Below are 20,723 nucleotides of genomic sequence, written 5' to 3' on the forward strand. Positions count from 1 at the left end.
TTTGGCAATAATATCCCCACCCGTCGCCAAGCCCCAATTGTCTTGTACGGCTATCATCGGAGCCAATAAAATTGATTCACGCAGACGCCAAGATGTCGTGCCCGACAAGTCAAGGGAGACTCAGGTCCGACGTCGCATCTCATCTGATAAGATTCGGATCAGGACTGTATAGCTGGCATCGAGAATTGGATCGGTGGGTCTCTAGAATTGGCGCCATGGCGCTAAACCACTTTAGAATCCAATTCCCGAAATCAGGTGATAAAGGTTTAGCCCAGTACAGTAACTATATCCTTACGCATGTAGATTTTTCTTACCATTCACCTATATATACCTCGCAAATCGACTTTAGTCTAAACTCTTTACTAAAATTATAGCTGTTACCCTAGCTTAAATTCTCGATAAGGAGATCAATCGATATATTAGGGAGCGGAAGGAACGAGAAGGAAGACTCCTAAGTAACTAGATATCCTATTGGTATCTATCAGATATCTGTTGAATGTTCTAGTCCCCGTAGGGCTACCCTTCTCACTCTCGTGGCGGGAACACACCGGAATTTATTTACAATAGGTAGAGATTGTGTTTCTCTAACCGACTGTTAGATATTCGAGCGATGTTTGGTAAATTCTAATAAATTTAGGGCGGTAAGAATACAGGGCGTAGTAAAACTGAGGGTCTTGTACACGCTAGGGTATGAAAGTGGATACTGTCATACTTTGCTGGGCCTAATTGGGAAGGCGGTCATTTTAATCTCGGACTTGGCTTTTACCATTCTCGGACTCAGTCGGAGCCGAGCCAGGGATGCTGGAGTTCACCATGAGTATATATCGACATCTCCGACCCCGATATATTTTTCACCCTTTGTCACTCCAAATAAACGTTCCTCCAGGGCCTGGACTGCTTCGTAAAAGACTCCCCTCATAATCCACTTCACAAATGCCCTCTAACAATGGCGTACTGGCTGCAGCCAAGGCTTTCCGAGTCTTGGTCATCGGGGGCTCTTATGGAGGTCTCGCCGCCGCATTGACCCTTGTCGATCTGTCGCGTGGCCGTGTACCTCGCTTCAGCTCAGATCCCGATGCCTTGCTTCCCCCGCATCGTGTTCCAATTCAGATCACCGTCGCAGACGAGCGAGATGGTTACTGTAGGCAACTCGCTATTCTTGCACATCTCGACACATGCTGACTTGGCAGATCATCTCATCGGTTCTCCGAAGGCTCTCGCTTGCGAAGAGTTCGCGTCGGAGTCATGGACTCTGTTCCAAGACATCCCCGCGCTGAAGTCTTCCAACATCAAGTTCATTCAGGGAAGTGTCAGTAGGGTCGACTGCGCGGCGAAGGTCGCCCAGATCCTCGAAACTGAGACCCAAAGTACCCGCGCCGAGCCGTATGATTATCTCGTTGTGGGATCTGGGCTACGACGAGCCTTTCCTACCGTACCTCGGTCCATCCAAAGAGCCGAATTCCTGCAAGAGGCTAAGGGACACGCAGGCGACATTCGAAACGCTCGTGAAGGAGTGGTGATCATCGGCGGTGGTAGGTACTCATCTCACCCACACGCGTGAACTTCTCGATGTCTGATAGTTTCTTGCAATTCTAGGCGCGGTTGGCGTCGAGATGGCAGCCGAGTTGAAGGTACTGGTTCCGGAACAAAAGGTCACCCTGATTCATTCTCGAAAGCGATTGCTCTCGTCCGAGCCACTGCCCGATGACTTCGCAGAGCGCGTAAAGACCATCCTACACGAGATGGGCGTTGAGGTAATCTTGGAACAGAGAGTTGTCGACACCACTGCCGTGGATGCAGACGGAGAGCGCTGTGTGTGGCGTCTGACTCTCAGTGGTGGCCAACAGCTCACCACTGGGCACGTTTTGAGTGCCGTCTCAAAGCCCATCCCCACATCGACGTATTTGTCACCTGAAGCTCTGACAGACGATGGTTACGTGAAGGTGCATTCATCGTAAGTGCCCCTCTGGATGATGAATCCCTGGCGAAAGTGGCTTTGTCTGATGGCTTCACAGATTGCAATTCTCCGGCAGTGTCCCCAACTCAGAGCACCACTTCGCCGTGGGTGATGTTGCGGCGTGGAACGGTATCAAGCGTTGTGGTGGCGCAATGCACATGGGCCATTATGCTGGCAATAATATTTACCAGCACATGTTCGCCGAGTGCGGTGTTGGGAAGCCGAGTTACATGACTCTTAGCCCTTTCCCCAACATGATTGGACTGGCCCTCGGGCATAAAGCCGTCAGCTGGACCCCGGATGAAGGCACGCGTCATGGTGCGGATATTCTGACATCGTTGTTTGGGGAGGACATGGCGAACACGAGTAGGTCTATCGTACATCATGTCAGTGCCAAGTGCTAATCAGGAGATCTTCAGCGTGTCGAAACTACATGCGATTCAGTGAGGCATGTCAAGCATGAGTAGGATCGAAGTCTAGGTCTTGTTGGGCATATTTTGCAAAGAAACCCTCAACTTCTCGATCTTTGCATGCCACTTTTGGTATTTCGGTTTCGCCGGGGTGGCTTTCCGGGAGCATGCGTGCATACTCTGCGACGTTTGATCAATCAAACATGGTCTCGTAAGGCTGGGTGGGAGTCTTCCCTGGCGCGGTATGCCCCTGCCAGCAGGACACGCATTCCGAGGTATTGTGCCTAGACGGTCGCGTGCACCAAGCTGAAAGCGCTGGCAGGAAAGACACAGTACGAACAAGGTTCCCTGAATGGTGATCTGGGCCCCGGCACCATACCGCGCGGTACCCTCGCGGGGTTTCAGACCACATTCAATACAAAACCGCTTGCCACTATCACGTCCCGCACGACATCTTCGTCGTCGCAGCATCCGATCGGCAAAATAAGATGCCGGACGTAGTCTTAGGCAGTAACGACAGGTGTAGAGATCCCGGTCGCGGGCCCAGTCAGCAGACTCGGCCAGGAGCAGCCGGTCGTGCGACGGCTGAGGGATGAGATCGCGCAAGTATGCACAGGTCAGCCTGAGTGCAAGGAGGTCGTAGATAGATAAAAAGTCGGCAATCAAGATATGAAGCTCCGGGGGCAGGGTGAAGAAGGGCGACATGAGAATGTGAAGAGAGAAAGCGGTTGGACGTGGCAGATCAAGAGATGGAATTCTACCATTTGGATTCTCGTCTGTCTACTTTGTTCCGGATTGAAGTCTATGGCTGCTCCATTTCCTCACGCTGAACCCCTTTTCTTCTCGCTCATGAACTTGAGCAACAACAACTCCAGGGCTATTCCTGGTTCAACTGACTCAAAAGTTCGGTCAATTTAACTTCTCTACCCTGACCCCTGTCAGCTTACCCATGTTCACGTAACCGGGTTCCATGCACCACCATCGGAAATGTCCTTCGAGGCTCTGAGTTCTCGAGCTCTCTTCGACTTAGTTCTTTTCGTTCGTGTCACCCAGATGCATTGCATCTCGGTGTTCCCCACTAATTAGCAATCGGTTTCCACTCGCTTCCACCCCACTTCCCCATTAATAATGCAGAATCGAATTCGAGATTAATAAACAGGAACCCTGCGTGTCTTTCGGTCCCCAACTATCACCTCATCTGCATCCACAATGGCACCATTCGGCAAGATCTACACATATACGCCTAGCCCTCGGGTTATGAAGGTAAGCCACGCGTGTTGATGGCGATTTCCAGATCAGGCTAACCCCCCGCATGAAGGCCCAGGCGGCTGCCAACCTGAACGGCCTGGAGCTGGAAATCCCGGAATTTGCCATGGGTAAAACCAATCGCACCGAGGATTTCCTGACCAAGTTCCCCCTGGGCAAGGTTCCCGCCTTTGAGGGTGCCGACGGCACCAACCTGTTCGAGTCCGACGCCATGACCCAGTACATCGCCGAAAGCGGCCCTGCCGCCGCGCAGCTGTTGGGTGCTACGCCTGCGGAGCGGGCCGCTGTCCGTCAGTGGATCTGCTACGCCCAGGGTGAGATACTGGACCCCGTCACTCAGCTGGCCCTGTGGCGCATGAACATCCGGCCCTACGACGAGGCCACCGAGACAACCAACCTGCAGCGTCTGGAACGCTCACTGGCCTGCCTCGAGACCCACCTCAAGGGTCGCACCTGGTTTGTGAACAACGACAAGCTCAGCCTGGCTGATATCACCGTGGCCTCTGCTCTTGTGTGGGGATTCTCCATGGTGATCGACGCGGAGATGCGTCAGAAGTACCCGACTGTCATTGCTTGGTACGAGCGTACCATTGAGGCCGATGGTGTCAAGGAGGCCTTTGGTGAGAAGAAGTTTGTGGAGAAGCGCCAGGCCTACCAGGGTTGAAATGCCTGGAAATTCGACGAGGTAGCAGGTAGCAGATCCAATTATCACCGAATCAGATGACCATCATATTTCATTCCTCAATGTATGTAGAAAGCGCGAAGCCAGGAAAATCATGTGTCATGCACGTAAAAAGACGGACTGCATAGGAGTGGATATCATCAATGGGAATTTCGGCTCGACATTGCCTTCAGATGGTTTATGCATAAGCTCATTCGAGCCACGGTCCTCGAGGCGAAAGGCGGGAAATTGAACATGGTTTCGCCTTAGAGACGAGCCATCCCATTTCGCTCACTTTTGGGCTTGCCCAACGCTCTCGCGATGTTGCGACTAGCCCAATCGGCAATCCCCATGTTGGTGACCATCGGGTTCACCCCTCGCACTCGGGAATATAGAGGCATCCACAACGTACAAACCGTCGGTATCCCAGACCTGACAATCAGGGTCCACGACGCTCGACTTGGGAGACTTGCCCATCCGGCACGTACCCATTTGATGAGCACTGGCAAATAATGCTCGCTCCGGATTCAGAGGTGACTTTCGGCGCAATTCCGCGATCCAGCTCTGCAGTGCAGCGTCGTTGGTACCTTCTGGATTCTCCAGTTTCGACTCATTGGGCCGAATAAACGGAGCAATGTCACGGTAGGTGGTGTGGAATTCCTTAGCACCCGAGATGTACGCAATTTTGGCACAGGCAATCAACCCTTCCACGATATGACGGCGGTCAAATGCGGAGACTGTGTAGTCGATCCGGACGCGTCCGTCAATTGGGTCGGGGAAAACACGGCCGGTGTCGCGGTCCTTCGTCAAGGTGATGAAGCTGGTGGTACGCCTCATCCCGGCCGCCCACAACTTGTACTCCAGTCCATCTCGCCAAGGAAAGACGGGAATAAACACCGAAGGCATCATCGCCACGGCTTCCACCTTGACACCGTGTCCATGTCCATCAAGATCTTCGAACTCGTTGACTACTGTAGTCAACGCTCCGCCTTCCCACGGACGAACCTCGTCGTCAAATACAGCCCCAGCTCCCATGACTGAATGCCCAAGTCAGCCTCTAGCTTGCAATAACGGTATGACTTTTGCTTACCAGGGTGAAGATGGAGGTTTTTCCCGATCTGAGAATTTTTCAAACCACTGCGCATCAGCAGCAGTGGACTCTGCAAAGTGCCAGCAGACACCACAACCTTCTTAGCCTTCACAATCACTTTGCGCTGGACAGCGCCACTTCCACTCCGGCCGAGATATGAATCCCTCGAAGTCCACGTTCCTTGCACTCCGTTGGCTACACGTTTACCGTTTTTCTTTTCAAACAGCACCTTGTCTGCGCGGAAACCTTCGACGAAGATCGCTCCGGCCTTCGCAGCGTCTACGAGGAACGTTTCGGTCGGACCTTTCTTGCCACATGACGCGCATCCCAGGGTGCAATATCCGCAGTAATGCCTGGCATTTCCGGTGTTCTGGGGTACAGGATTCGCGGCATATCCCAGCTTGCGAGCACCCTCCAGGATCACGCTGTTTCCACGGTTGTGCTCGATATGCTCGGTATTGACGCCCATACGATCACAGACACGATCCAGACTCCGCTGGAATTCTAGGGAAGTAAAGAATGGCAGACCGCCATCGGCCCATTCCTGACGAACATACGCTTGAGTCTGGAGGGATGCAGACCAGTTGACGGTGCCACCGCCACCCCATGTGGAGCCCGCCAAAACCGCCATGGAACCATCCTCGCTGATCGTAGCGCCGGCATTTTCGAATAAACTAATGTATCCGTCGTTAGGCTTCATGGGGAAGGATCTACTACTGTAGGAATAGGATTTCTCCACCACGAGCACACGAAGACCGGCCTCCGCCAGGTTTTTTGCGGTCACGGCACCACCACAGCCACTTCCCACAATGACCACATCCGTCTCCATGATCTCGGGCTCCTCGCTGGGTGGGAATTGCAGAAACTCAAAGGGGAATGAATCCACGGGGTTCCCGTGGACGGGGACGCGGGGAAACCCAAGTACATCGTTAATGGTCGGACTGGCCATTACCCATGATTTCTTCACAATAGCAGTCAAACCGCGATAGACGGCGCGAAGCGGGGGCAACCGAGACGTGTCCCAGCCCTTGAACACCTTTTCGCGGAAAGCAATGGGTTGTTGGTGAATGGGTGTGGTCGAACCGGTCAAGATCAGTGACCCGGCCCGAGTGCTGCAAGTCATGTCAGCCAACTCTTCTCGCCTTTGGGGCATCCAACGACAGCTTCATACTTGAGTGCATTCATAACCAGTCCGAACCCAGCCTTACCCTCCTCATGCACGTAGTCCCCGAAGATTCTCTCCACGTAGGAACGGAAGACGGGATTAGAGGAGGCATCTTCCTCCAGATAACGAGTTGCAATGTGTGCCGCATCTGGACCCGGGATTAGAGAGGTCAATTTGGAGAGAGCGGCATCCCATTCGCCGATCGAGATGACTTTGTCGGTTGATGACTTGACGGTGGCCGCAGTACGAATTGATGGCACCACGGCGTCACAGAGGGCGAAGAGAGTGGTCCACTGCGCATCGGAGAAGAAGCTGAGATTCGGGCATGGCGGAAGAGGAACCTCCAACGGAGTGTATGTTGAGAGGGTCGTATCCATGTTGTGGATGCAATCCGCAAAACCGCTCGGAGAGTTGGAGAGGGTCGATGAGTCGATTAGATTGGAGTGGCGAGGAGAGCTGATGATTATACCCGGGGATCTCAATGTTCACCCACAGCTTTCCCCGCGATCTCTCCGGGTGCACGGTCAGCGGCCGAGAGCCCAGAATGACATAGTGCACGAGTTGAAGCTACCTACCTCTATAAAGAACCTCGGTCGTGGAGACAAACCTTCAGGGGCCTTCAAGTGCAGCCGATTGTCTTCGAGGGCTCGTGCGGGGCAAAGCCGCAGCCGAGATGGAAGACCATGTGAAGGGAAGCGTTTAGTCTCGGCCGCTTTTATCTACAGTGGGAAATGCAAGCTGCACATCGAGTGCTCCACTATGGTCTGTTTCGTTTGCTTCTTGTCTGTAAAATGGATCCCTGGCAACAACGGGTCCCTCGGGCTCATCGGGATAGGAACCAAGACTGTACAGCGGAACCATTCTCTTGAGATAGTGTACTTGGGTAGCTCGATACTTGGATGCTCCGTGCTCAATGCTTACTGCTTAGTGCTGAGATGCTCAACGAAGGCTCAACAAAAGTACTCGGATGTCTTCAAAGGATATTTAAAAAATAAAATTGAGAAATAAAAATAAACAAAATCACCTAGAACAGTTAATTTATCCTGGATCTCCGCATAGGATTCTACAAGGAGAGGGGCTCTAGCCTTTGGCTTCGTCGGTTTTGATTTCGAGGACGTGGTGCAACCCGCCTATAGACTCTTCAGTGTTGCACCGCAGCTCCGCGTCTACATCTCCTCCACAATATGACGGACTCGGGCCGGGCGCCCTGCAACTTGCCCTCGGAGAAAGTCTTCTCTATCCAGATTGGCTCGGAATTATTTCGTCTCTCTGGCGCCTCAATTGCCTCGGATGGTAAACTATCCCGTCGTCTTGGGGCCCTCTACCAAATCCCCCCCCCCCTCTCCTTGGATTGCGATCCTAACTGACCGGTGCAGCTCCGTCTTACTTCTCCCAGTTCTTCGAAGAGCAGTTGCGCATGACCGATGCCTCCAAAATCCGAACCCTTTATATTGATCGCGACCCGGCCACCTTCCACGAAATTGCCAGGCACTTACAGGGTATGGCACTCCCACAACTCCATCGAGACACAGCTGACGGGTTATAGGGTACCATGTGCGCCCTCGGGATGGCGCTCAATTTGTCAAGCTGTTCGCCGACGCCCAATTCTATACTCGTCAGTGCTTTTGCCTGCTGCGTAGATCCCAACCCGTGCTGACCTAACGGCAGTGCCCCGATTGATGTCCCAGCTGTTTGAATCCGAGATCTTTATCCAGATCGGCGACCGCCATTTTCAGATCCCCCGTGACATCTTCAACAGCCCCGGCGACTCGCCCAACTTCTTTACTCTTGGATTCGGGGCTTTTTTCGCCTCTCCCGCCGAGGTTTTTCCCGGTCTCGACCGTGTAGGCCTTCTCCGACCTCCTGCTATCGTTCCCCGGCCGTCCCCAATCGGTCGGCCGACTCTTTTCGGAACTACTACATCTCTTGCGCGGCTATCCGCTACAGATTCGCAATGAAATTCACCGTGCCGAGCTCCTGCGTGACTGCCGGTACTTCCACTTGCGAGGCCTGGAGCAGAAGTTGATCCCCCATCAAATCGCCGTCAACCCCTTCAGTCAGCACTCCGAGATCATCCTTCGACTGGAAGACGTGCGACCGTCGGGTATTCAATTCGCCGAGGATACAGCATCATCATTCGTTGGCGGCTCGGTCATGTATACCCGCCCATTTGTGGACGACGATCCCGCCGACTTGATCCTTGAGGTGGGGAGTGAGTCCACGCTGGTCCACTGTGCAAGTCAACGCGCCAACTTTGTCGGCCTGGCCAAGTCTCGCATGGCCAGTCTTCTACAAGTGGTGGGCAAGAAAATGAACCTACCGGATCCATATCTCGGGGGGGCTTCCGGTCAAAATCCGCCTTGAGCGGGAGACAGATCTCACCATCGACGGTGAATCCGATGTCCAGCGTAAGGGGATAGAAAACGAGCCCGAGGTGAGCGATACACCTCCGGCGAAACGCCAGCGTTCCGAGGGATCCAGGAACGGACCCTGGATCGTTCGAACTGGACAGTGGCGGCTACATGTTCAACCTAATGGCAACGGCGCATACGAAGCAATCTTGATAGCCGTGAAGCTGGACGTCTATACTACACCGCGGGTTCGAAATCAGGCCCGCAACTTCTTATAGAACCACAGTGGCCCGAGATCAGACGCTTCTACGAGAACGCCAGGGTTATAAACGATGATTTTTTTGGTTCCTTCAATGGTTAGAACTGCTCAATCGGAGAAGCCCTCCCATGCATCATCGCTATTATCTTCATCATCCTCGTGCAGGGGCTCGGCTTCTTCGACTGAATTTCTCTGGGAGTCACGGACGAAGCCGGCGACGAAGAAGCCACCGAGGCCTTCAGCATCGCCTGACCAGCAGCGCAGGCAAGCCTCTAGATCGTCATTAGATAAGCTGGCTACCACAGCGCTCTCCTCGATTTCACACCAGTCTCGACATCGCGGTCACATCGAACACCACGGTGTTTCCACTTCTGCAACCCTTCCGGTTGCTCGTCGCGTCGCAAAAGCCGCCATCCGCGCTGCTGAGCCACTTCCGAAGCCAAAAGACGAGCCACAACAGCCTCGTTCTCAATCAAATGAATGGAACAAGTGCTGTAGGTCACATGGGTAGCATTGGAAAACTTCATGGCGTGTTCCACAATCCGTGCCTGCAAGTTCGACAATTTGATCAGCCGCTCGTTGTCGACCGCACCAGCAGGGATGTCGTTCTCATCCGCAGGTGAAGCATCGGGAACACCCGCGGGAGCTGCTTTTGACTGCTGTTTTTCGGTTTCGTCCTCATCGTCTGCGCGGCGCTTTCGCTTTTTACCTTGCGACTTGGAAGGCCGGGATGCCTTGGGGGCCGGGAGCGTAAGCTGGGGAACATCGTCTCGCCCGACAATACCACTGCCGGAGCAGCTGGGGTCGAGCAATAGACCAGAAACATTCGCGAATTGTTCATCCATCGGATCTAACGCCAGAAAATCCTGTCCCTGGAGAACGGTGACGGTTAAATCCGCCCCGGCCAAAGAGACCATCTTTTGTAGCGTTTTGGAACGCACTTTCGATGCATCCATAGAGAAGATTTGTTTCTTGGACTGTTTCCCCTTGTGTTGTTTCGCTAGCAGAGATGCCATGTGAGTAGTTTTGTTTCCCGGTGCCGCGCATCCATCCACGAGATCGCCTTGCCAGGCATCTTGCGGGCCGCGGTCACCCAGTAGCAGGTAAGCAGGGAAGCACGATGCTTTGTCCTGCAAGATAATTTCTCCGTTCTTGTAGGCGGGCGAAGAGGTGAAGTCTGCTCCAAAGGGAACGGCCACCAGATCTGGGATGTTGGGATCCATGTAGAACAACTTTCGGCTATTGCGGTCATCATCGTCGTCATCCGTTGCCAACTCCGCGAGTGTGTCTACACGTTTGTACGACGAGAAGGTCGTACTCAATTGGTCTTCGAGGGTACTACGGATGTTGTTGATGCGCACCCAGCGCGGATAGATGAAATTGCTACCGCCATTGGCTTCTCGCTTCTCGCGTCGGAGAGCTGCCTTCAGCTGTTCGACTGTCGCGCATCCGCGGCGCACACGAGCCTTGGTGAATTCGGCTTTGAGTCGAACTTTATGACGTTCCACAGCTTGACGAAGCGGGTGATTAGCGGGAGCAGCAATGCCTTTTTTGGAGATCAGATGGTCATGGACCAGGAGGAGGGCAAGGAGAGGATTGAGCTATATATTCCGGTCTCGGTCAGTCAGTAAGCATCTCTGGGTGGAATCGGAGGGCAATCTCACCTTGCGCTCCAAAGATAGGATATCCGCACGCTCGATGACCTCGGCAAGAACAAGATCCCATTTGGAGGCCTCGATGATGAGAGCGTAGATCTGTGACGGCGTCGCACGCAAGTTGCGCGCACTGTAGATGCGGGATTTGAAGGAGCCACCCGAAGATGGCTCGGTCAGGATGTTGACCGCATCAAAGTAGAGCGACATGGAGTGTGTCGTGGTAAGAATCCCTAGGTCCGTGAAAAAGTTGCTGTGTCCCGGGCGGTGTGGGGCCTAGAATTGTGATCCATGTTCTATAGCTTCAGGGCCTTTCAAACGATACAAGATATATGCTTGATACATGCTAGAATATCTCTCGATGCTTCTTTACATCTAAAATAGTCATGGAATATTAATTGTGTGATCTGAGGTTCAAAAGTCAGACATCTGGAGGTACTTTTGGATAACACTGCACCCTACATATATAACCAGAGCCGCCACGAGGGGCCTCTGAAGTATACTGCTCATACTTTCCATGGTTCCAATGCTGGTAATTTGTCAACACGAGAATTCAGAGTACCAACAAATGCCATGAAGAGTACAAGGATAGGCAAGCCTGCAGAATACATAATATCCTCATTCAGATATTGCCAGCAATTCTAGTAAGAACCGATTCAAGGTGGCACAGACCTCGTGATCTGGGGGAAAATAGACACGATAAGAGTCAACGCCTTATCGCTCTCTAAACGCATCCCACGGCCTCTAGACCTCCGAGCTATCTAGGTCGTCCCGAGTGTCGTTACCGGGACTCCAAGCTTGACATCATGGCCCCCGCACTCACTCTGACCACGGCCATCCTACCACCCCTCAGGTTCGGGGCTCTCCCTTCCCGACCAACCCAACTCCAATCCAGCCGTCTTCCAGGATGCGATGACCGTGCGCATGCGCGTCTTTGTTGACGAGCAGCACTTCAGCGCCGATGCCGAGATCGACGAGGACGATGCGCGGAGCTGGCACTGGGTCATTTCCGCTACCACAGCCCCCGGCACCAGCATCCCAGTCGCGGTGATTCGTCTCGTCCCACCCCGCAGAAACCATACGAGTTGCTCACTCACCCGGAGACAATCCTGGAATCCTCGTACGACTGGACCCACGAGCCCTGCATCAAGCTCTCTCGCGTGGCGGTCCTGCGGGAGTATCGAGGCCTCGGACTGGGTCGGAAATTGATCCAAGTGGCTCTCGAGTGGGCGGCACACCACGCGGCGGAGATCGACGACGCGGCCGCTCAGGTGGCGGCGAGGTCTCATTGGACCGGAAAGCCTGCCCGCTGGCAGGGATTAGTAGTGATTCACGCCCAGGCGGATGTGGAGGGGATGTACAGGAGGTCAGGATTCCAGACAGACGAGACCTTGGAGCGCTGGGACGAGGAGGGGGTCGAGCATGTCGGGATGTTTCGACGGGTGGAGGTGGCGAGGTGACGTGATACCCAGGATCCCTACTGTATAGATCTACATGCTACAGAACAAGATAGAAGATGGATTCGGAAAATAGAATAGGTTTCATCTTATGGGGAGTGCAAAGCCACAGCCCCGCGCCATTCCGTCCTTACGAGATAGCGGGATCACGTATCAGAAAACAGGTCAAGAATGAGATCGCCGCTCAACAGAAATGACGGGGTATCCTGATCAACGAAAAAAAAACAACAGACACACAAAACACGAATCCACAGTACTACCGATAAGTTCTCGGCGTAACACGCAAGATCCTCTAAAGCGATATGTTAGGAAACACAAATCAAGAACCCAGCAAAAGAATCGGAAAAGACAAATGAAGAAACAAAATGCCCATAGCCCATTAGGAACGCCGTAACCGATGGTCGCCAAACCAAGTCATGAGATAAATAATAAGAGTGGTCGAAGAAGAAGATCGCAAGAAGTGAAGTTGCCCACTCTCAGCCAGGCCTGCTGACCGCACATGAGAGGGAAAGAGAGAAAGAGAGAGAGAGAGAGGGAGTGGGAGAAGGAAATAAGAGGGAGGAAGAGATCAAAAGGTGCTCCAGTTCCAATCGCGAGGCACACTAGCAGCCACCTCGGTGGTCTGGGGTAAATCGGCCTTGAGAGTGGCGCGGCCGGTCTCCTGACTGGAGTCGAGGTTGGAAGCCTCCGAGTCCTCGCCATTCTGAGCCTGGTCGATGGAGTTCTGAATCTTGCTCAAACGATCAGTCCGGGTCTCCTCCCAGCGCTGGTGGGCAATCCAGCAGAGATCGCAGGCGCGGGAGGGAACACCCTCTGGGTGGAAGCGCGCATCCTGGTCAAGTGGCACGACGTGAGGAGTGTGGGAGGAGCAGAAGACATGGCCACAGTGACGGCAGTGGTGACGGCGCAGGAAAAGACCAAAGGAAGAGCGACATGTAGGAGAATCACAATTGGGGGAGGCCGAGTCCGCCTGGCGAGAAAGAATTAGCTGGGATGCTCATGCATACTCATGTGGGTGGTATTGTGATGCTGAGAGCTGCCAGCACGCCATTCCAAGATAATCACGAGCTCGCACACGCCATGACCCATGGGAAATGGCGCCGTTCAGGCAAACCTGGGTGTATATATAAAGACTGAGAAGAAAAAAACAGAATTACTACTCACTTTCCAGTGGTCCCGAGTGGGCAGGCCGGTCACCTCGCCCAAGGCCTCGTTTTTCATCCACTCGTGCTCGGCCACTTTGCTGATGCCGCTGGACTTGCTCTCCATGGTGGAGCGGCGACTGATGGGCTCGGCCGACTCTTCCAGGCTATCCAGCGAGCCATGAACACTCCGGGGCGGGGTGATAGGCGAGGACTTCTGAGGGCGCTCAGTGGGACGTAGCGCGGCGGGAACATACAATGGACCCTTGGGCGGGCGCAACTGACGCGACTGTAGGGGCAGTTGGTGAAGCGCGGCGGTGGTGAGACGCGGGGAGGTCGGGGAATTGTTTGAGGGAGTAGTGGTGGCCGAGTTGGTCGGAGAGGGTTGACCATGGACGGAGATCTGGCTCGGAACACTCGGGGAGGTCGCAGTGACAGCAGTGACGACGTGAGTAGCCATGATGAACAGGTTAAGATAGGAGGGGAGCGATGGGTGAGAAGGGAAGATATCAGAGAATCAGAGGGCAGAGGGCCATAAAGAGTGAGATGAGGTGATGTCGAGGGGCAAAGGCACACGACAGAAATAGAGAAATGGGGGAGGAGGGGAGGCGAACGAGGAAGTGAAGAGCAGCGCGGTGACTGGTCGAAACGGTGGAGACGGGACGTTGAGGCTAGAAGTGGCCCCGGTGGATGTGGTGGAAGTGGAACAAGGGTGGATTAGGATTTTGGAGATGTTGATCGGGAGGCGAATAGTAGAAGGGAAGTTGGGATTGGATTGGTATGTTCGAGGCAACAGACTGGGCGGGACCCGCACTATGTAGAATGAGAACTAGAACTGGAACGAGAACTAGAACTAGAACTAGAACGAGAACTAGGCTAAGAGGAGGAACGAGGACGAAGATGAGACGCTGACTTCGAACAGGAATATTAGGGTGGTATATACCTGTCGACTCCGTACTTCTGCCCCGAACCGGGCTTTTGGCTCACCGCTGCGCTTAGCCTGAGATTCTTCGGCAAGCAATCTACGAACCTAGATCCCTAGGGATCCCGAGGGGGGGGGGGGGAAGGGACTACCATTGACCGCTTCTTCGATCTCCTTCTCCCATCCTGCGGTCCATGTTTTCCTGTGACCTCGGGTGTTTCCAGCTTTCGAGTATTTGATTCTACTGTATACACGTTCTGCACCTTGCACCTGCACCCGCACGGTTGCCCTTTCAGGCCTCTCCACCGGGGCTCCGCTGCCCCGCCGCGGAGAACCGGCACTGCCGAGTGTCAAGTACATAACAGTAGTCCCCTACAGTAGTCAGAGCCGAAGCCGAAGCCGCAGCCACAGCTCACCAAGCTAGAAAGCCACCGTGAGTCGATCTTTCATCTTTGGATTATGTAGTGATGATGTAGGAGATAGGAGATAGGCAATAGTCAACATCCCTGACACGCCAGACCGACTCTCGACTCGGGAACCTCGAATTCCATCGCCGAGTCGCCTTTGGAGATCAGAGTTCACTAGTGTCCAAGGCGAGCCAATCGAAATGCAGGTGGCGCGGTGGTCTTATCGCTTAGCGATGATTGGCTCCTGGCTGCCAGCCAAGCTTTCCGTTTTGGGAAGTCACGGGGAAAGTCACGAGCCGGATTCCGCGCCTCGCGTCTCCGAGCCAATCGGCCGTGGCGGGTTGCAAACTCCCCCTCTTGGCCACTTGACAACGCTACTGTACAGTAGATGCTTCATGGCCCGTTGGACCGGCCAATCTGGTCCAAACTCAATGGCCATTCCAAGTGGCGAACACGGTTCGTACACTGATCAGAGGATCTAGCCTCCTTCTAGCCCCCTTCTAATGCTCGACCTAGTACCCAGCCCTTCCGTCATGAGAGATGGAGTGGAGCGAGCACTGTACCGTATGCTGGACACATCCCCAGACTTGATACGCACGGATTAGGAATGCTACGCCATAGAATCCTGAAATCTCCAATCCAATGTCTGGGGAAGATCGGTCATTTGTGTACAAGGATACCGCAAGCGGTCGTAGACCGCAGCCGACCCCGGGTGTAGATATCTGACCACCTCATGGCGTCATGACTGTGTCTGCTTGCCCTGGGGATGCTCGAGCGCTCCTCGTTGCCATCCTCCCAAATTCCAAACAATGAAACTCGCCGTCTTCAGCGCGAAATCGTATGATCGCACCTACCTGGATCAAGTCTTGGGCGAGCAGTTCGCTCGGCTGGGTAGCATCGAATATTATGCCTTTCCGCTCTCCGAAGAGACGGTGCCCTTAGTCAAAGGCTGTGATGCCGTCTGCGTCTTCGTCAACGACACTCTGCACGAGCCCGTATTGCGTGCATTGCATGCGGGTGGCGTACGCGCGGTCCTACTGCGCTGTGCAGGCTTCAATCACGTCGACCTGAAGACCGCCGAAGCGCTCGGTCTCTTCGTCGCCAACGTACCAGCTTATTCCCCCGAGGCCGTCGCCGAGTTTGCGGTGGCCCTGATCCAGACCCTGAATCGCAAGACGCACCGCGCCTACAATCGGGTGCGGGAGGGCAACTTCAATATTGAGGGCTTGCTGGGCACCACGCTGCATGGGAAAACCGTCGGCATCGTCGGGGTCGGGCGGATCGGTCTCGCAGCGGCTCGCATCTTTCACGGCTTCGGGTGTCGACTCCTCGCTCACGATCCCTTTGCTGGGGAAGAATTTCGTCAGTATGGCACCCTGGTTGATCTCGACCGTCTGCTGCAAGAAAGCCATATTATCAGCTTGCACTGTCCGCTGACCGAGGATACGCGGCATATCATCAAGTCATCCACCCTGTCACGGGTTCGGCCCGGCGCTCTTCTGGTCAACACGTCGAGAGGAGGGCTGATCGATGGGACAGCAGTCATGGAGGCCCTCAAGACCCATCGTCTCGGTGGACTCGCTTTGGACGTGTACGAAGCCGAAGGCGGGCTCTTCTACAATGACCATTCGGGCGAGATCATCGACGACGATGTGCTCATGCGTTTGATGACATTCCCCAATGTCATCATCTGTAGCCACCAGGGATTCTTCACCCACGAGGCCCTGACCGAGATTGCTACGATTACCCTGCGCAACTGGGCGGACCTGGTAGATGGACGCTCGTGTCCCAATTCCTTGGTAACTGAGGGCCATGTACTGGTTCGTGCGGACACGGCCCCGGTTCGATTGTGATCAGAATACGCAAAAGTCTACTACTGGGTTGATCTTTTTCATAGTGGATGGCATTCATGATTAAATGGAGTCGTGGTATCATCTACGTCGAGTAGAAAAAAAAAATGAAAATCATCAGCCTCGCAACGGTCGAGTACACTGGAACTGGTCCTGCAGGGCCTGCCACGCACGGGGAATGAAGCGGTGTCCATGAACAATCAGTGGCACGACCGCAATGAGCCACATCCCATAGACAATCCCCACGGCGAGTCCCAGTCGGATTTGTTCCGACACTTGCGCGATAATTCCGGGCCGAGCCTGTGATGGAGGACTGTGCGACTCCTGGTCGGTGTGTGTCAGCGCCTCCGCCAGCTGCCAGGCGGCTCGACGGTTGATCTTCTCCCAGGTCGTGTCGTCTGCGTATTGCCGCGCGGCAATCGTCAGAGCTGCGCGCAGCGCAGCATCATGAGATACATCGCGGGTCAGGTTGGTGAATTGGTCGAGGTCGTGGGCGGAACGAGATACCCAGTCTGCCCATGACGAATAATATCAGATGGGCCGCCTTGATCCCGGGCAATAACTGGTAGACCGCTGGCCATCGCTTCGAGCACCACTAGCCCAAATGTCTCGGTGATGGAGCAATGCAGGAACAAATCGGCCGAGGCATAGGCTCGAGCCAGTGCCACGCCCGTGAGGAAACCGGTGAAGACAACATGCTTGCTGACACTGTCAAACAAACGCTTCACATTGTTCTCGACCACCGGGTTACGGTTCCCACCCACAATCAGCAGCTTGAAGGGTATTTTGTCTGCTGCCAGCTTCGAGGCGACTTGCGCCAGGAACTCGAACCCTTTCTCCGGAGCAATGCGACAAACACAGATGAGAATGATCTCGCCCGCCGGAGCAATTTGACAACGGTAAGCCTCGTCACGTTGTGTTGGCGTGAACATTGCGGTGTCGACACCCCGACCCAGCTGGACCAATCGGTCTGTCGGGGCACCCGCATGTTCGAGGTACTGGCGAATGGCAGAACAGGGATAGAAGATGGTGTGAACCGCGCGCGAACGGAACAGAAAGCCCTGCACAACAGCCAGCAGCCAGACGCCAAACTGATCGAGGGGCGCAGGCAGCATAATCTCCGAGTAGGCAGAGAGATCCGTCTGAAAGTTGAGCACGACGGGTGGAGGTGATCGCAACTGGCGAACCTGTAGCAGCATTTGGAACCCGAGCGAGGCCGGACTGGCAAGGTAGACAATGTCGGGCTCAAAGGATTGACGATAGACATCATTGATATTAAATGGATAGACCACGGTCAGATCTGGATTATAAGGCAAAGCGCACCCGGGGAGGCGGCGCTCCCAGACGTTGGTGACATGTTTCGTCGTATCGCCCTTGAAATGCGGTGCGACCAAAATGAGCTCGGCCCCGTGGTCCCGTAGGTACTCGACCAAACTGCGTGTAGTGCGACTGACGCCGTTGACGGGACCCCAGGATTCCGTGGCTAGCAAGATCTTCTTCCCGACGAGAACAGTAGGGAACTCATCGGGGTCTTGATAAGAGGCGAGCAGGGGGGCAGACTCCATGGTGATACATGCCGATCCAAAAAAAAAAAGAGAGAAAGAGGGGTGAGGGGGCAAGAAGTCGATAATTAAAAGGGGGAGCCCAAAAAACACGGTCACATAGTTCACGGTTCACGAGGGTTGAGTTGAGTTTCGAGAGTTAAGCTCCTCTCAGTTAACCTTGGCCGCACGTGCCGCCACCACCGGCTGCAAATCGTTACTTGGCGACCAACAGCATCGCGTCCCTCGAAGCGTGCGCGCATCGTGTCCTGTGGATAGTTCTGGATAAAGGGTCATGGGCAGAAAGGGTGTGATCGTGATCGTGTGGCTCCTTTTTATTTCCTTACTCCGCCTTTTTCCTGTAGAATGTAGTTGGAACCTCCCCTCCTGGTATCCCCGGGAATCTAGATCTCTCGTTCACGGCATCATGTGCGACGATATTCCGATGGAAATCTTCTCTTCGCCGTCCGAGAGGAGTTTGTCCTGCTCGACGGCACCTACAAGTCCCAGCTCGAGTCCTCTCTTTCGGCCCTCGGATGTGGATGATCTGAAGCTGGGGCTACCCCAGTCCAGACTCGGTGAAGCGGATCTGAGCGACGGTACAGTCAAGAATGTGTGTGTGGTGGGTGCAGGATACGTCGGTAGGCTTGCTTCGGAACGAGACGACGGTAATCGGCTGGGATGGCCTCGTTGACACTCTTGCAGGTGGACCAACAGCGGCAGTACTGGCCCTCTACCACCCCTCAATCACCGTAGAGGTGCTGGACAGGGATCTGGCGCGTATCCAGCGATGGCAGTCAGCGCACCTGCCGGTTCATGAACCAGGCCTGGACACAGTCGTGCGCATCGTGCGTGACGGCGCCAAGGTAGAGCATGAAGCGAACACCCAGGCTGTCTCGCCCGCGGTCACGCGCGCCCAGAATCTCTTCTTTACCCGTGACACTCAGGCCATTGCCCGTGCAGACATCATTCTCATGGCTGTCAACACTCCGACCAAGATGTTCGGGGTCGGCGCAGGCTGCGCCACCAATATGACGGCCTTTGATGGGGCCATGCGCGATGTCGCGACCCATGCCAAAGCCGGCGCGATCATCGTGGAGAAGAGCACGGTGCCCGGAGGCACTGCTGAGCGTGTTCGAAGAATGGTACGTCTTGTCCCGTCTTCTACAAGCACCGCAGGTTCCTGACCTCGAATAGCTGGCGACTCTTCGCCCCGGAGTGCCTTTTGAGGTTCTGTCAAACCCTGAGTTTCTTGCCGAGGGCTCAGCCATCCAAAACCTCACAGCTCCAGACCGTGTGTTGATCGGATCCGCCGCAAGCCCCTCAGGACGCCAGGCAGCTCAGACGCTGGCAACCCTCTATTCGGCCTGGGTCCCTCGAGGCCGGATCCTCGAGACGAACGCCTGGTCTTCAGAACTTGCTAAGCTCGTGGCCAATGCCATGCTGGCACAGCGAATCAGCAGCATCAATTCAATCAGCGCGATTTGTGAGAGGACTGGCGCCGAGGTCGATCAAGTGGCCAAGGCCATTGGTCTGGATGTACGGATCGGACCCCAGTTCCTCAAGGCGGGACTCGGATTTGGTGGCTCCTGCTTCCGCAAAGACATCGCCAACTTAGCATACATGGCCGAGTCTTTGGGACTAGACGACGTCGCACATTACTGGCGACAGGTGAACGTGATGAACGAGCGACAGCGCGACCGATTCTCGCGCAAGATCATCGATCGGTTTGAGGGCAACTTAGTCGGGCGCAAGCTAGCCATGCTCGGATTTGCATTCAAGAAGAACACAGGTGACACACGTGAATCATTGGCAGGGGACGTAATCCGAGTCCTGCTGGAAGAGCGACCGGCGGAGATTGCCATTTTCGACCCCTACTGTCGTCAAGAGGATATCTTCCGCGAGCTGGAGCTTGTCTGCCCTGGTATCGCCCAAGGTGGAACCCTGAAAATCCACACAGACCCGTACATGACATGTTCTCAGGCTCATGCCATTCTCGTTGTCACCGACTGCGACCAGTTCCGCAATACTCCACGGAAACCCTCACCACCGGCAGTTTCGTCTGCAGAGAAAGGCTTGGCTCGAAGCGCGGCCGATGACTGCCATGACCACGCCAAGCGTGCATGCGCTCGTCAAGAGCACGAGACCTGGACACACGCGGGCGTAACCTACCAATTGACGCCTCAGAGCTGTGGCTCTGACTGTGCGGATTGCCGATCGATAACACGACCAACCACCGAGGCAGTGGAATGGACGCGCATTGCATACAACATGGTCGAACCCAAGTTGGTGTTTGACGGCCGAGGATTGTTGGACTCGGCGGAGTTGGCCAAGTTGGGTTTGCGGGTGGATAGCGTGGGAAGGCGGAATGCTCTTGATGTTTTGGCCTAATTGTCTCTAAGCACGCGATACCCTTGAATTTTCCTCTTTGAAAGCTGCTTCAATTAGACGAGTGACACGAGAGAGTTAGATCTATAATGGCATGTCAACTCTGACCCGAATTGCGTCTTGTTCAGATGTCCAATAGTCCTGGTAGACATCGTGGCAAGGCCTCTTGGCTCGTAATAACTGACTGGTAAAGTGGGGAAAAGCG

The 20,723-nt window shown here is 54.5% G+C and overlaps 10 protein-coding genes across 10 annotated transcripts; 5 read left to right on the forward strand and 5 right to left on the reverse strand.

The window, feature by feature from the left end:
- Positions 1-933: 933 nt before the first annotated feature.
- N7477_002101 (putative pyridine nucleotide-disulfide oxidoreductase AMID-like) lies at positions 934-2,420 on the forward strand (the record flags this gene model as incomplete). The annotated part of the gene is made up of 5 exons (XM_056963764.1): positions 934-1,141; positions 1,191-1,532; positions 1,597-1,954; positions 2,016-2,323; positions 2,377-2,420. The coding sequence occupies 5 exons, from the start codon at positions 934-936 to the stop codon at positions 2,418-2,420; spliced, it is 1,260 nt and encodes a 419-aa protein (XP_056823717.1).
- Positions 2,421-2,433: 13 nt separating this feature from the next.
- N7477_002102 (F-box domain protein) lies at positions 2,434-3,072 on the reverse strand (the record flags this gene model as incomplete). The annotated part of the gene is made up of 1 exon (XM_056963765.1): positions 2,434-3,072. One exon carries the CDS (start codon positions 3,070-3,072, stop codon positions 2,434-2,436), a length of 639 nt encoding a protein of 212 aa, XP_056823718.1.
- Positions 3,073-3,576: 504 nt separating this feature from the next.
- N7477_002103 (glutathione S-transferase family protein) lies at positions 3,577-4,297 on the forward strand (the record flags this gene model as incomplete). The annotated part of the gene is made up of 2 exons (XM_056963766.1): positions 3,577-3,630; positions 3,686-4,297. The coding sequence occupies 2 exons, from the start codon at positions 3,577-3,579 to the stop codon at positions 4,295-4,297; spliced, it is 666 nt and encodes a 221-aa protein (XP_056823719.1).
- Positions 4,298-4,560: 263 nt separating this feature from the next.
- N7477_002104 (uncharacterized protein) lies at positions 4,561-6,926 on the reverse strand (the record flags this gene model as incomplete). Its single annotated transcript, XM_056963767.1, has 4 exons — positions 4,561-4,624; positions 4,707-5,331; positions 5,385-6,496; positions 6,556-6,926. The coding sequence occupies 4 exons, from the start codon at positions 6,924-6,926 to the stop codon at positions 4,561-4,563; spliced, it is 2,172 nt and encodes a 723-aa protein (XP_056823720.1).
- Positions 6,927-9,267: 2,341 nt separating this feature from the next.
- On the reverse strand, positions 9,268-11,021 carry N7477_002105 (rRNA (cytosine-C5-)-methyltransferase RCM1; the record flags this gene model as incomplete). Its single annotated transcript, XM_056963768.1, has 3 exons — positions 9,268-9,431; positions 9,485-10,760; positions 10,824-11,021. The coding sequence occupies 3 exons, from the start codon at positions 11,019-11,021 to the stop codon at positions 9,268-9,270; spliced, it is 1,638 nt and encodes a 545-aa protein (XP_056823721.1).
- A 702-nt stretch (positions 11,022-11,723) lies between these two features.
- Positions 11,724-12,271, forward strand: N7477_002106 (GNAT family N-acetyltransferase; the record flags this gene model as incomplete). Its single annotated transcript, XM_056963769.1, has 2 exons — positions 11,724-11,858; positions 11,885-12,271. The coding sequence occupies 2 exons, from the start codon at positions 11,724-11,726 to the stop codon at positions 12,269-12,271; spliced, it is 522 nt and encodes a 173-aa protein (XP_056823722.1).
- Positions 12,272-12,836: 565 nt separating this feature from the next.
- Positions 12,837-13,870, reverse strand: N7477_002107 (FYVE zinc finger domain-containing protein; the record flags this gene model as incomplete). The annotated part of the gene is made up of 2 exons (XM_056963770.1): positions 12,837-13,238; positions 13,433-13,870. The coding sequence occupies 2 exons, from the start codon at positions 13,868-13,870 to the stop codon at positions 12,837-12,839; spliced, it is 840 nt and encodes a 279-aa protein (XP_056823723.1).
- Positions 13,871-15,548: 1,678 nt separating this feature from the next.
- Positions 15,549-16,592, forward strand: N7477_002108 (2-hydroxyacid dehydrogenase; the record flags this gene model as incomplete). Its single annotated transcript, XM_056963771.1, has 1 exon — positions 15,549-16,592. One exon carries the CDS (start codon positions 15,549-15,551, stop codon positions 16,590-16,592), a length of 1,044 nt encoding a protein of 347 aa, XP_056823724.1.
- A 114-nt stretch (positions 16,593-16,706) lies between these two features.
- Positions 16,707-18,154, reverse strand: N7477_002109 (glycosyltransferase family 4 protein; the record flags this gene model as incomplete). The annotated part of the gene is given in 2 exon segments (XM_056963772.1): positions 16,707-17,101; positions 17,113-18,154. The coding sequence occupies 2 exon segments, from the start codon at positions 18,152-18,154 to the stop codon at positions 16,707-16,709; spliced, it is 1,437 nt and encodes a 478-aa protein (XP_056823725.1).
- Positions 18,155-18,557: 403 nt separating this feature from the next.
- On the forward strand, positions 18,558-20,521 carry ugd1 (UDP-glucose dehydrogenase; the record flags this gene model as incomplete). Its single annotated transcript, XM_056963773.1, has 3 exons — positions 18,558-18,771; positions 18,836-19,275; positions 19,328-20,521. 3 exons carry the CDS (start codon positions 18,558-18,560, stop codon positions 20,519-20,521), a joined length of 1,848 nt encoding a protein of 615 aa, XP_056823726.1.
- Between the last annotated feature and the right edge of the window lie 202 nt (positions 20,522-20,723).

Source organism: Penicillium maclennaniae (assembly GCF_028827695.1).
Source record: "Penicillium maclennaniae strain IBT 15551 chromosome Unknown utg000003l:1.0-5670915.0:1.0-5674809.0, whole genome shotgun sequence".
Classification (NCBI taxonomy): domain Eukaryota; kingdom Fungi; phylum Ascomycota; class Eurotiomycetes; order Eurotiales; family Aspergillaceae; genus Penicillium; species Penicillium maclennaniae.